Genomic DNA, 15,189 nt, shown 5'->3' on the forward strand with positions numbered 1-15,189 from the left:
GTCCCCACATTAACGTAGGATCTTTTTTTATTAATTTATTTTTATTTCAGGTATTGTTTCTGTTTTTTAGGGTTTCTGAGGTGAGTAATGATTACAATTGTAAATGCTATATTTACATTTTCCATCATTTACACTTGTTTTTTTTTGTTATTGATGCTATTGTTTGCTGATGAAATTTCACAATGTATTTTGCTTTATTGCATTTCATCTGAAATTACTTGTATTATACTGATATCTACATATGAGTTTATGTTATCAAAATGTACAGGCATTGAGAAACAGGTGATCAATGATGCCATTTCGAAAATTAACTTACTGAAAAAACAAAAATACATAACAAAAAACAATCACAAAAGTAAAACAAGCAGTTTTCTCTTGCAATCTGTTAACCATAATTTACGACTAAATTCAAACATAGTTTGTCTGAATAGTGGTAGAGTTATGGAAAGGGTTTTTCTAAGGTAAGGTGTAAGGTTGAGGTTAGAGGAAAGGACAAGTTAAGGGGGTAGGGTTAGCTAATGCATGCTAACATTGGCTCTAACCCTGTACCTGTCCCTGTTCCTAACCTCAGCCCTACACTTTACCTAAGAAAAACCCCTTTCATTAACAGTGTAGCTAGACAAAATATTCCAGCATATTCCACATAGAGCAGCATCTAATCTATCCCCTTCCTTCTGCCTTACTCAAACCCTAATCTGCAAACACTTGCAAACCCACCCTTACTCCTCATGACGAAACTTTCAGTACATCCTAATATTTCAGCATTAACATCACAGTCCCACACTTACCTTATTGAGATGCACTGTTTCCTTCTTTTGACATCTCCAGTACTCATTGAGTGCTGTCAATCAATTTTCCAAGTACTTCTTTATGTTGACAAACTGACAATTCAACAGAGTGAAGTGTACCTATATGTCTATATCTTAGGTTTATAAGTTCTTACAAAGCTTATGACCAAAGAAGGCCATCAAGAAGCCCATCCACATTTCCTAATACTGGTAGAAGACCAACAACATCTCCTATTAAAAGGACTTTCTCCATATATCATTCATGATAATTTCTAATCACTCATCCAGACATCCAAACTGGTATTAAAGGTTGCTAGGGGAGTACTGTCTTCACTCATTCTCTCCACTACAGATGTTTTTAGTGTGCACCTTTTAAATCCCAGTGGGTGTGGCTTGAGCCATTAAAAATGAAGGTATTACCTTACTGTTCTAACAAATACTCATTGACAGAGGTCAGATATCAATACAATTGTGTTTTCCATCATGTATCCTTCAAGATAAAATATTCTGTACCTTGTACAGTATGTAGCAGGGTTTTGGAATTATAAATGCACATATGAGCAAGCAATATTTAATGCCTAGAGGCACAGTAGGAGTTAACTGCAGAAATGCCTGGAGGCATACTCAGCTGTAATGAGTTAGATGATGGCAACCTGTTACAGAAATGGGGTATAAGTTGGATTAAGTATCTTTAAATTCCTACAGATCTAGTAGTCCCAATGCACTATTGCTTGACACCCTGAATCTCACCATGCCTGGCATCCTTAATGGGAAGCAGTTTCTTTTTTGGCACCTTATATTACATTGCCCCATGACAAGAGAATGATTAATAGTCTGCAGTCAGGTATGAGTTTATCCTATGATGAGAATTTTCCTGTGCAACACAAATGTCTGTTCTAGGCTGCATACATTCATGGAAGCCAAAATATGTCTGTGGACCACCACTCACTATGACAGCAAATCCAGCATGTCTGTTATCATTCTTTCTCTGCTTGATGCTAGGCTCTGAGTTCTGCCAGAGGACAGTACTGAGATAAGTAGAATCCTACCTAGCTCCTCCTTGTGAAGAAGAATCCTAACCTCCCTCTACATGATTCTACCTCTATGACAATATATCGGACACAGAAGATACTAACTCATTTAGAGTCCCTGATGGCATGGCAATAAACTGCTTAGTAACAGTGGGCCAAGTCCTGAATTGCACTTTCTTGAAAGCTAGATATTTCAACCCTTTTATCAACACGTGCTGAATTTTAACTTGTTTATTGTGGCAAATTAGATATTCTGTGTTTGAATTTGACTATAATTAAAAGCTGTGCAATGGCATGCAGGCCTTTTATTTTACTTTTTTATTACCTGTCTGCATTTCTATCAGTTCTGTTTCAAGTTGAACAATGTAGGATTCATGAACAAGGACTTCCCACATGGTTTGATTAGATGTAAATTCTTGCAGAACATTTACAGAAGCAGTGATGATATTTTTCAACCTATGAAAAAAGGTTATATAAAAAAGAGAATAACTGTGAGCATTCAATAGCACAACAATTAACAGTTGTTACAGATATATGTATTTTCTTGTTGCATTTCCATTTTATAAAACAGAATACTAACCATTGTAAAACTACACTAACATTCTTCACTATCTTTCATTCTTGGCATTTGAGTAGAATGTATACCTGTGTGAGCAGTCACCATGACTGTATATGTTACAATAAAATAATCATGGTATAAGGACATGCAGAAGAAGAACTGAATTAGCCTCAGAAAGATGCCATTCTTCCAAAAAGTTCCAAAGCAGTTGAATGGTCATAGGGGACTCAGGATTAAGTCCCTTTCAATGCCACAGCAAAGCTGGACTGAACAGGGATCTATCATGATTGCCATCTTGTAGGGAGTTCTGAACATTAAAAAAGTCTGACAATTTCCAACTGTCAATTAAGAAATAGCAATGTCTCAATAGCTGGAAACTGCTGGTCATATTACATGTTATTTTAAGCTGTATAGTCTACCACTGGAAAATACAACAGATAGACAGTTGGATGTTTACTATAAACTGGATAGTTTATTATAAGCAATCAAATTGGGGTTACATAGTGGGATCTTGTAAACTGACAAGATAGTTTTGCAGCTTTCAAGTTGTCATTAAACAATTCCAGTGGTGATCACTTACAGATAACATCAATTGATCAATGAAACATCCAAAAGAGAGCTATCACCAGAATTTGTGTCAACAAAAAATAAGAATAATAACAATAATAACAATCCTGGTCTGTCTCCTGCTACATGTACAGCTTTATCTAGTAAAATCCCAATTACCAAAAACAATTTGGAAGACTTTTGAGAGTGTCAACTTGGTACAAGGATAGTTCATGAAGTGATATTGATGCCAAGAGATTTTTGCTGAAATTATTGCATGTCTTATTTGATGTAATCATTTCACATATCAGCATGAAAAAGCATATCCATTCATATAGTAGGTTCAGACTGATGTATAAAAGCAAATGAACAAAAATGTATACATTTTGACATATTTTTACCTAGGGTTACCACCTGTCCCACTTTGCAAGGGACAGTCCCTCCTTGGGTGGTTGTGTCCTGGCCAAAATTATTAAAAATGGCAAATGTCCTGAGAGTCTAGGACATAATTATGTCCCATATTTTATGTAATAGTTGCATAAAATAGTTATTTCTGTATCTAAAATACCTGAATGTTACAAGAAACAGAATAAGCAACTAAACTGCTACAAGAATAAGCTTTTATTTAGGCAAAAAAGTAAAGTTCTATCCTTTGTACTGACCATGGGTATGTGTCGGCCTGTAAATTCTGACGTGTGTCCCGAAAATGTCCCACTATGGCCATTTGAAAAGGTGGCAACCCTAATTTTACCAATGTCTGTATAACAAATATTTAATAGTTTTTGCCTTCTTTTGAATAAACAAAAACATAACATATGAGGTCTGTCTCATTTATTTTGTGGAAAACAACACTCCATATGTTATCCTTTTAAGCACTTTTGTGGTAAGTATTGTCAGAAGGAGGTCATACTGTATGGGAGGCTCTGGTTCCAAATGACTTGAGAAAGCATTTTTGAAAGTTTACATTATGCATAAGTTCCTGGAGGATAAGGTGGAGATCTGATGTTTAAAATGTAGTGCAACCAGTCTTGTCTTTGAATAGCCTCAGTTCTTTGTGATATGCAGAAATCCTGCCCTGTCTGGTAGCCATTATTTGTGGGGTGGCAATATCTCCCTAACCAAAGAGTTCTGTTATATAGCTACACAGATTACTTAAAGCTAAAGGTTGAGTTTTGTTTCCAGATCACAGATCCTCATTTATAGCCTAAATAGGGAAACATGAACGGATTCCTTCCTGTTTGTTGATGTACCTAATACATATCGTTCTGTTACTGTTCAAAGAGTCTCTGGCTTAAGTGTTTTCACTGAAAGGTGCAGAGTTACATACATATTAACATTGTGGACTTTACCTAAACAAAAAAGACTGTAAAAGTGGTAGTATTTATGGGGATTTGTCTTCCATAACATTACATTATATTTGAAGGTGCTCATGCATTTGGTATGCTTTATATCAATATCAGCACATGCTAGTCAGGCAAAAATCATTTCTAAATCAGATGGTAAGCATGCTATTTGACATAAAAAACATATTTGCTGCTAGCATCTTACATTGTTAAAAAGATCAATGTACACAGAGTCTATGAAAACACCAGTATCAAGCTATAAGAAAGAAACATGGAGTTACACATAAATCTGCACTGCAAATGATTGTGTTTAGTCTATACTAACTTGCATATGTGCAAATTAAATAGCTCAGAATGAAACATTACTCCAAGCAATTGAAGGACTACTCAATTTAATCAGAAAAATGATGGAACCAGAAGATAAGAGAACCCTTGCCAAAATAATGCAGTCTTACCAAAATGCAGTATATGTTTATCTTACATAAAAGTGAATGAAAGCATTAAAGACATATCTTTTAAGGTCATTTTCAGAAGAAGAAGAAAACCATGTAAAGATTCAGCTGCAAATCACTTTAGGTAATGGTAATCTAGAAGACCATGAGGTGTACTGAAACATTCTGGAACAATTTGCATTACCACTATTCCAGTACAATCAGTCATTGCAAGGCAGCATCACAAGGACATATGTCACTTTGTTCTATCTTTGTACTGCCTAGGCCTTCAGCAGTGCCTTTTTCAGTAAATGATACCCAATAACATGGCCACTGTTAACATGTTGCATTTTTTCTGTTCATTGGAAACTGACATGGACTCATAATCATTGTTACTGCATGAAGAACCTCTGCTTTAAACAGTGAATGTCATTTACAGACTTATAAATTCTGTTCATGAAACAGTTGTTTTAATCACTTACCAGTTGTACCATACATCGTGCTGGGATAAAACATTTTGGTCTTCGATCAAGTCTGATGTTAATCCAAACCACTTATTAAGAAAGATCTGAATCAGACTGAGTTTATTCAGGTTACTACTATCATTCTGATTGGTTAAATTCTTCTGTAGCAAGTACTTCGCATATGAAATGGTGAAATTCACATCTGACTGGGAAATGTTAGTAATCCAGATTCTCAGAACCTGTAAAACATTAATAAGCCATCACTATAAATCTATTATATCTGATTTACATAAGTATTTGTGGAAGAATACTATTTGTAACAGAATAAACGTTCCCAACATGTACACATAGGCTGAAAAACCATACCTCTCAACTGTCATTAATTTTTAGAGAATCCTAATTTTGGAAAAAATAAAATGCTCCTTCCTGCCTAAAACTAGAACATTTTTGAGCAAAGGTGGTAGATTACAGTTAGAAAATACTGATAATAATTACAGTTACAGACTAATTTTGCATCAGAAAATACATATTTCATTTCTCTTTTTGCATCAACTTTCTACACTAGTAGTGCTAGTATTTAAAATGTGTCTCTTATTTGGGCTGTTGTTTTCCATAATTATTTTTTGCCTTGTCCCTAATTCTGGAGGTAAAAGGTTTGGAGTTATGAGAAGAAAATCTGTTATTTCCCATGTGCTGCTTTGCATATTTATACAGTCGAGAGATGTTTATCCATCTTTTGTCTTTAAACTGCAAGTTGTTGTTGTGTCTTTCGGCTTTTCCCGGTTAGGGGTCGCCACAGCGGAACTCTGGTCCACTAATGATTGGCAGTAGATTTTTATGTGCCGTGTTGCCAGCTCTGATGCACAACCTTCAGTGAAGGTACGCCCATTCACGCATGTCTCCACACAGAAGACGGTCTAGCTGAGAATCGAACAGGACAACGTCTTACTGTGAGGCAACAATGCTACTGCAGCACCACCACCACTGCCAGCATATGAATTTAGCCTTCATTGAATATAACCTGAGCCTACAGAACTCACTCACATTCCACATGAAGTCTGCAAAGCATTGTACCTTTCTTCTGAAAATGTGGACTGCAGAATTTGTAAGTGACTGGTCAGCCATGACTTGTTATTACCAAGTACATAGGATGATTTTAATGTATAAACGTTTGCCTTTTGCTGCATTTGTCCAGTATAAAATGTTACTACACTATTCTCACTCTCGCTACACCTCTTTTCCAAATGTTCATTAGCCAGTCTAGTCATGCACCTCTCACATTAAATGCTTATACTCTTCATGCAGCCATCTGTAATGCCTTCATCCTATTACAGCAATAACTTCACTATTCTTATTAAATACTTGTAGCTCTTTAACTACACTGTAGCTTTCCCCCACACATTATCAACTCTGTTTCCTTCCTCTCACCACTTTATACAGTATTATATCTACGTAAAGCTTACTGACTGTTGTTTAGGATTAACTAGTACTAAAATACATCAAAACACTGATGCTAGATAGACACTTTAGTTGATGGTCACATTAATATATTTGCTCTAAATGCTGGTATAATGACTACATCTCATTTACAATACTGGTATAGTCCTGTTCATCAGTTTAAAGGCAATCCATCGAGATCCAGGTACATCAGCCAGTGACCATTCTAATTTCCAATAGGTGCATGCAGTATGCTTATGATTATATGTATGGCTTGTAATAGATTAATGTGATGAGCCTTAGCAATCTGACTTAGTGTTAGGAAATATCTTTTCGTCAGTGCAGACTACTGTGATTTTGATTTTTAGATAGTTATCCATGTTTCAAGTGTAAACAACTTCTGAAACAAAATGAAATATAAACTTGCATTTTCTCACAAAAGATGTGCCCACCAGAGTAGTTATCCTATCACGGAAAGCAACATCCTATGCCTCTAATGTACTGATAGTATCTGAGTCTAAAATATAGAAAATGCCAATAGGTGTTTGTCATGGAGGTAGATCAGCTGTTTCTCTCATCAACAGCAACACCATCAAAGTAACTGAAATAAAGAAATTGCATTGTGTTTTTCTGTCATTAGGCAACACAGATGCCTCCTAAATAACATGCAAGGTTTCTTTTGATCTGTGATTTATTTTACCTGTTGCATACAAAACCTGCTGCAACACCTGAATAATACCTTTATAACAAAGCACTTTTTGACACTGTGAGACACCGACGTCCTTATGCAGCCATTGATAATAAACTTAACAGCGTAAATATTACCCCTAGATTACTCAAAAGAAAGCCATATGGCTTTCTTTTCATATACACAGGATGACCATTGGTGGTGTGGGTTAGTCACCAGTGGAGTCCCGTATTGCTCAATATAAGTTCCCATTCTATTTGGCAACTACTTATTTGAAGTGAAAACAGATACCCAAAATTTATGGTTGAACATGTTTGCTGATGACTGCAAAGAAAGTGACTGTTGCTTGCTCCAGACTCTTATATGCTATAACAATGGCATGATAGAGCCTATATCTAGTGTTCTAACCATGGCTTTAGAGTTAATGCAAAAAAATGTAGTACAGTTAGATTTGGAAAACAGGTTTTTCCCAATGGTCATCACAAAAAAAGAGACCCATTAAATGTTGCTACAGTCTTTACAGGTCTAGGCTTTGTTGTTGGCAATTAACTGTCTTTTGATTGTCAGATATTGGTTACACTAAGGAAATATATTTTCATTGAATATTAAATAAGCAAAGGTACATCCTCAAGATCTAAAGAGATCATAGTCCTCCTACATTCCTCCCTTATTAAGCTAATCATTGAATATCACATTCTAAATTGCCATGAACATGAACACCTTTTTCAGATTAAAAGATGTCAAAGTTTCCTGTTAAGTGAATCAAATGACTAGACTCTCATAGCAATCTGGATATATTAAATTCCCCTTTTATATCCTATAAGGCCTCATATGTGGAACTTTCTGTCTTGCCTCTTGGGCTATAAAAGACCTTGTTTACTTGACCTTTTGCAATTCAGAAAGCTGGTAATGTTAGGAACACTCACTCCAAAAACTCACAATTTGCATAGTAACATAAACAAGACTTATTGGAGGGACAGGCTTCTTCCACAAAGGATTCCCTACGTACCTGAGTAGCAAAGTTCCCTTGTTTATTAAATGGTCTAACACCTTAACCCTTAACATCCTTCAGTTTAAATCTTGACAAATGGATGAGCTCACAAAAAATGTACCTAGGGAATTACTAGTATGACCTTTATCAAGTAGAGAGTAAAAACCCATTGGTGATATTTCCTAGGATGCATGGCTAAGCTGTTTTTTCAAACTGCGTGCTTAGCACTAAACTGTGAACCTGTAGATGCATTACATAATGCATTATTTATACCAGATTATGGATTTTGATTGTACTACATATTTGCAGATGTGATATATGCACAGATGCAACAATAAAAATACATTATCACATCTCCACAGGATGCCATTGCTGTATTAGGTGGAAAAGGATTATGATGATAGTACAAATAATGGACTGCTCAATTCTTTTTTCATTTCTCCAAATCTTTTGGGATTCTAATATGGTTAAAGTTCATGAAATTAGTATTGTTCCAGTCTTTGATATTAGCCAAAAGTGCTCTTTGCAGCTCCTGTAATGACTCCTTCTGCAACTCGTATGGAGTTACATGTACTGGTAACTGGATTGTAGATTCTTTTTTATAAGGCCCATTCCTCCTACAACTATTGGAACTGTCTGGACAATCCTCTATAAGAATGAGCCAGTGTCCCTGATGCAGACACATTTTTTCTAGTAGGAGTTATTTTATCCTTGTTTTAAGATTCTTCTCAGTTTACTGGTTTCTTATGTCAATTTATGGTTTATTCAAGGAATCAGTGACTATTTAATAAAGTGTTTTTTGTTCTCATTTATGAATAGTTTATAATGGGAGGGCTTTGTTGCTGCTTGCTGAAGTCTTGGTAATTTTTAATAGTAGTGTGTTGAGTCTTAGATGAAGTTATATTTAAAGATTTAAGAAATTTCAAAGCAGGCAATACATTTACATTTCAAATATAAACAAAGACATTAGTTATGATTTCTTTTTACTGCTGCAGGATAATTTGATGAATGGCATGTATACCGCATCTTAATTACTGGCAATGTGCCAGTGAAAGTACTTTTAATTCTGTTACTTTACAGAATATTTGGCTTATTAGAAAAACCTTCTACATCTGCCACAACAAGCTGATATACACAGTGGTGACAGAAAACAAAAAAGGATTCGTTTACATTGGTCAGTGCCTTTTATGCCTCCCTGACCAAGAGGATGGATCCACTGCTACCCCATCACATCAACTCTTAGATCACTGTCTCTGGAAGGAAATGAATATTTCATCCACTGCAGTGTGCACCCACATGTAACCAAATCCAACATTAAATAATCAAAAATATAATTGTTTGCTCTTTGGCTGTTGAGTAATTTGACCACATAAGATATGAAACATTTTCACTGGTAATATTGCTTTCTATAACGGCAATGTCATAGAACTGAATTACTCCAATTATTGTTCTTTATAAATGCATTAAATCTCTGAAAGCATTTCATTTCTTGACACCAGCCAATGTATTTTTTTATAATAGATGATACACTTTAATTTTACGTATATTCCCCCCACACACACACATTTGTGTGCACATGTGCACTCACACAAACACACACACACACACACACACACACACACACATTTATGCTTGGCAACATACGCCCCAAATAGTACCTGGTCTGCAACTTTTGACATGTCAATCATTTTGTAGAAGTTCTGCAGCTGGGGGTTGGTCAAGTTGCACAGTCTCGATAAACTTTCTTTATCCACAGAACTTTTTTCATTCAGGATACCACAGATGTAATCATGAAAACTGTTGAAATTTCCCAATATCCAGAGCTTTCAGAAAAGAGAAACACAAACAATTATTAATAATCCACTACGTCTAGTTGCATGTAATAAAAAAATGTTTCCAGCATGGTTACAAGAAGCTTCTAGAGTCTGTCTTCCTGTTATACAATGCGTTTAAGACCAGATTGACAGGAATGGAACCCTGACAAGTTGTTGACATTTATATGGTCAGCGAACAATACATTAAAGGAATATTACCAGGAAGCTAGTTTTGGCAATCTCTTAACTTTTTTACTTTTCCTTACCATTGTGCAACCATAGAGATGGTATATATAAGTTAGGGGGTGTGGGGTTGGTGCAGTCAGCTTGCTTCCTACAAAAGGTACTAGTTTTGGAATTTAGTAAGAGTGGCTTTCTGAGATATATTCTTGAGGTGTCTGCCAAATAAGTGTTTGGTCTGTTTTAATGAACCTGGCAAGAATCAGGAAGTTAAAAATCAGTGTAGACAACTTATGGGAATGTAAACCAGGCATGCAAAAGTTAATTAAAATTCCAAAATTCCAGAACTTCGGTTATAAGAAATGAATTGTAGGTACCTTAAGAAACGATCAGTAAAATGTATCCTTTCTGTGGAATTCTAATGATCCGGACATTTGTTTTAGAAAACTCTTGGAATTACAGGAAAGACTGCAGACAACTTATGTATCAAACCAATGTTTTTAGAGACTGGGTGGTCTAATGGAATGCTTTGCTTAATTTATTAATTTTATTTATAATCTGTTGAAAAGTTTAGTTTCACTATGCTAGTAGCCCATTTTTAGGGGAGACTGAGGTTGTGTGCATTAGTGTGTGTGTGTGTGTGTGTGTGTGTGTGTGTGTGTGTGTGTGTGTGTGTGTGTGTGTGTGTGTTTGGCCAGGGCATCGAGGAACTTCCTCTACACTTTTTAATAGGTGTTTTGGGATCTTTTACATTGACTTTAGTTATTACCAAGTCAAGCAACGGGAACTCAGTTTAATGCTTCATTAAGCAAAGATTGTTGATTTTTGGGTAGATTGAAATGAGTACATCAGCTGAATGAATAAAGCTTTTGATATGAGAGAAATCATAGTTTGATGCTTGTTAAAACAGGCCTTTAAAAGTGAGATAGCCTGGTTCCATGCTGCAGAGGGCAGTGCCCTGACTGCAGTCCAGGTGACCAGGATTTGATTATTGGCCTGGCAATTGAGAAATCAGGCAGGGACAGGAAAAATTTAAGGGGCATGGCTCACTCACTTGTACTGGTAAGGGTGGAGAGGCTTGCACACATTCAGGTACATACCAAGTAAGTGCATTTCCAGAGGAAAAAAGATCACTCAATCTTTGAGGGAGGTAAGTGCCCCATGTAGAAGTAAGGAGATGGCCTTCATGGTTAGCCCATTGCATGTCCCTCTTTGGGACTTCACTGAGTCCTTGTGAGGCATAAGGTGCAAAAGAAATTATCAGTGGTAGTGGCCTAAATTATGGTCTTTTCTGTCTGACCTTCTACCTTGTGATGTGCTGAGAGGGAGCTAATGACTGGCAAGCAGTGAGGGCAAAAAAAGAGGCATAAAAATAAAACGGGGTTCTAGAACACTAGCTCCAACCAACCAATAAGCCAACAGCCATGTTGAATAAGCCTGTAAGTGCACATTGACAGACTATGATAGTACCACGGGTATCACAGTAATTAAGTAATTAGACCACAGCTCTACCACTCTTAAGATTTCTAGACTTTAATGTAAATGGGCATCAGGAGAACAACTAATTCTGACATTAATATATCAACCCAACATTTTTCAGAAAATTATGAAACTGTACGAAATACATTGAGTCACATCAAGAAGTAAAATGGCAGAGTATTACTACATCATCTAATTGTATATGGCACAGTATGTTTTAGGATTTATAGTTTACAAGAAAGCATTTTCTAAATAATCGGAATGGAAAGCAGGTAAAATAATAAGCGATACCTTGACAAAAATAACACATCTAAAAGGTATGCTAATAAAATTACCTTGTTAACTGGAATGTTCACATCTGATATTGTCTTCAGAGTCTGTTGATCTTCTACATATGATGTACTGTTTAAAAGGTCTTTAAGAACACTATAAAACTCTGAAAAAGTAAAAAAAAAATATTTGTAATTCCTAAAATGTATGTCACTGCAAATATCTACACAGCATGTCAGTTGTCACTTGTTCTCTCTCTCTCTGTTTCTCTGTGTCTCTGTCTCACTCTGTTTCACTGTTTCTCATTCTCTAAGTCTGTCTTTGTACATCTCTGTTGGCAATGAGAGAAAAGACCTCTGAATTAGGATATGTTGAAGTCACTGGGTGCATGCTAAGATAAATCAGGAAAAACAAATTCTCATCACTGCATTTATAACAGTTGGAAGCAGCTATGTAAAAGAATGCTATCCTGATTATTAAGTCAAGCCTCACATGTATCAAACAAAAAACCATACTGATTTGAGGCTTGTGCCCAAATGGTTCAAATGTATTTGAAAATTCTTTTTTTCAGAGTTGGTTTCAAAAGTTTCCCTAGAACTGAGTCTGTACTAATAAGTTGACAGTTTTGAACTTCTGTATTCCAAACATTTTTGGGAATAAAAACTAGATCTGATCTCCTTGTAGCCTTCAAGAACTGTTCTACCTATTGAAAAAAAAAAAAAAAGAACTGTTCTACCTCTTAAATATATTTTTAGAAGGTTAGTTGTTCCCCTGTTTCACTTACAGTTATTTAAGTAGTTGAGGCTGAGCCACATTAGAAGACTTTGTGCTTTTTCAGCATTCATAATTTATTTCAGAATTGTTTCCTTGGTAAAATGACTGACCAACTTTTTTATTCTGATAATGTTGTTTGAATGGTTAAAGCAAATCTCATTTATTTTTCTACAAGAGGATTTGGCATATGTATTCATCGGTTTACTATTAAAATTTTAAGTGATACATCGTTGAATTCACTTACGCGATGTCCAAACTCCAAATGGTGAAAAAGTCAAACAGTGATATTCCGGACCGTAAAATCTCGCCCCCTTCTTGACCCATATTAACAATTGTTTTCAGGTATGTAGCAGTCAGAAATTTTGACGTTCATTACTTTTTCAGCATTTGGGGAAATTCAGCATTATGAATTTCACATATATTGAAGATGTGATTAAATGGAGAAGTGCAATCAACATTTTTATAGTACAATGTATTCATTCACAGTCCTGTTTTTTCACCATGCATTTCTGCCCAACCTCTTCTATTCTGTTTAGCCTTCTTAATCTTCACTTTGCATTTGTTGCTCACTGTGTATGTGTAGAAGTTCTATCTCTCTTTGTGACTAAATCACAATCTGGCGTTTGGATCTTTGCTTTTCTGGCCATCCTTCTGTTTCTTTATGCTTTAATTTGACTGTTCTCTGTCTACCATCAGTTTTTGTTTATATTCCTTAAATGCTTTTTCCTAAATATTAATGTCACCTTATTTGATAACCATGGTGGGTTTATCTCTTATTCTGTCAATTATTCCTTTTATATCAATGTCTGTTACATGTCTAATGATAGAGTTTATTACATCTCAGTTTTCAGTCTTCGTTGGTTCTGTGGCACAGGAGGACAAAGCCCTGACCACATCCTGGATGACACACATCCTACTAGAATGCCAGGCATTGGAGGTACTAGTGAAGAGAGGGAAGGAAAGGACAAAGTAAGTGCCTGCCACTTCTGTCATGGGGAGGGGGAAGGGGAATGGACACCATGGTAAGGAGGTGGGTCAATGCTTATTGTGTTGTACAGAATGGCAGAGCAGGAAATGAGCCATATCACTCAAAGTACGTAAGGTATGGAAGAATGGGAGGCAGAAATCATTGTACTAGCCACATCTCCACAGCATACCTGTACGCAGTTGCACATATATGCCAACATATCAGGAGTTAAGGTTTCCATGCAAGAATGCACACTAGTTTGCCATTGCATACAAGCCGATCACATTATAACAGCTCTCTCTTGACCACTCCACCCCTGCCAGGTCACGGACACTCAGAGCCAAATTAGCTGTAAGGCTATTCCTGCTTAAAGAAGTTGACCCCACCCCATGAAGTCATATGTCAGGGTATGTCCCAGAGTGCAATGGTCCCAGAAGGGTTCAGATGGAACTACGCAGTAAGAGAGGAATCAATGACAGTGGTGGTTATCTGTTTAAAAAGAATATCTCAGTAACCACAGAGTAATTGTGCTGGCATGTGAGTGTGTGTGTGTGTGTGTGTGTGTGTGTGTGTGTGTGTGTGTGTGTGTGTGTGTGTGTGTGTGTGTGTGTGTGTGTGTGTGTGTGTGTGTGTGTGTGTGTGTGTGTATGTGTGTCTGTCTGTGTGTGTGTGTGTGTGTGTGTGTGTGTCTGTGTGTCTGTGTGTGTAGTATAAGAAGGAACCAACAGTAATAAATAAATAAACAAACAAATAAATAAATATGATTCAGTCTGCTCTTCCTTCATTCCCAATTTCTAGAACTATTGTGTCTTACATTCACATTTTTCAAAGTTCACCTTGTGATGTATCATACCTCTCCACTGTACAGATTTTCACAGAATGTCAAGATTTTTGTCTCATACTTTTGGTGCGTTTCTCATAAAACTGTGTTTTTCTTGCAAATCGTTGAGAGTTGAAGTCACAAAATAATGACAGATATTTGAGTTTTAGACTTTGTACCCTTCAGAAAAGTCATGCTAATGCAAAACCTGTTATTCTAGCAACTTTGTGAGTTTATAAGAGCAATATTTAAAAAGTTCCCCATTTTTGGGCCTTAGTCCTCCCATTATTTATGTCTTTGTCTAGATTTCTTGCTCTAAGAGGTTGAGAGGTATGCTGGGAACTGAAGAATGTATCATTGGATTGACAGCCCTTTAGCTGAGTTCTGATCAGTTGAAGTAAAATGGCCAAAACAACTTTTGTCGACAGTGTACTTTTTCTTTTTCCTCCACTGTTGTGTGACCTTGAAGTAGGTATATTTAAATTTGGGAGGTACAAGGGGTCTTGCCCAAGTGCAAAATAACGTATCATCAAAGCCCACCAAATGTTGTTGCAGATTCTTTTTTTTTTTTTTCGACAGATCAGCACTCGATTAAGGGAGTTGTGAA

General features: G+C 36.2%; 1 protein-coding gene across 1 annotated transcript in view; it reads right to left on the reverse strand.

The window, feature by feature from the left end:
* The window catches only part of ABCA12 (ATP binding cassette subfamily A member 12), a 793,480-nt gene that overhangs the window by 714,843 nt on the left and 63,448 nt on the right, over window positions 1-15,189 (reverse strand). The window contains exons 8-11 of the mRNA XM_044075367.1: window positions 12,087-12,187; window positions 9,937-10,101; window positions 5,181-5,401; window positions 2,145-2,275 (exon numbers count right to left, since the gene is read on the reverse strand). Of these exons, the coding sequence (XP_043931302.1) occupies window positions 2,145-2,275; window positions 5,181-5,401; window positions 9,937-10,101; window positions 12,087-12,187 (618 nt within the window). The remainder of the gene's footprint in view (window positions 1-2,144; window positions 2,276-5,180; window positions 5,402-9,936; window positions 10,102-12,086; window positions 12,188-15,189) is intronic.

This window comes from Protopterus annectens, chromosome 6.part1 (genome assembly GCF_019279795.1).
Source record: "Protopterus annectens isolate FY-2018-M chromosome 6.part1, PAN1.0, whole genome shotgun sequence".
Taxonomy (NCBI): Eukaryota; Metazoa; Chordata; order Ceratodontiformes; family Protopteridae; genus Protopterus; species Protopterus annectens.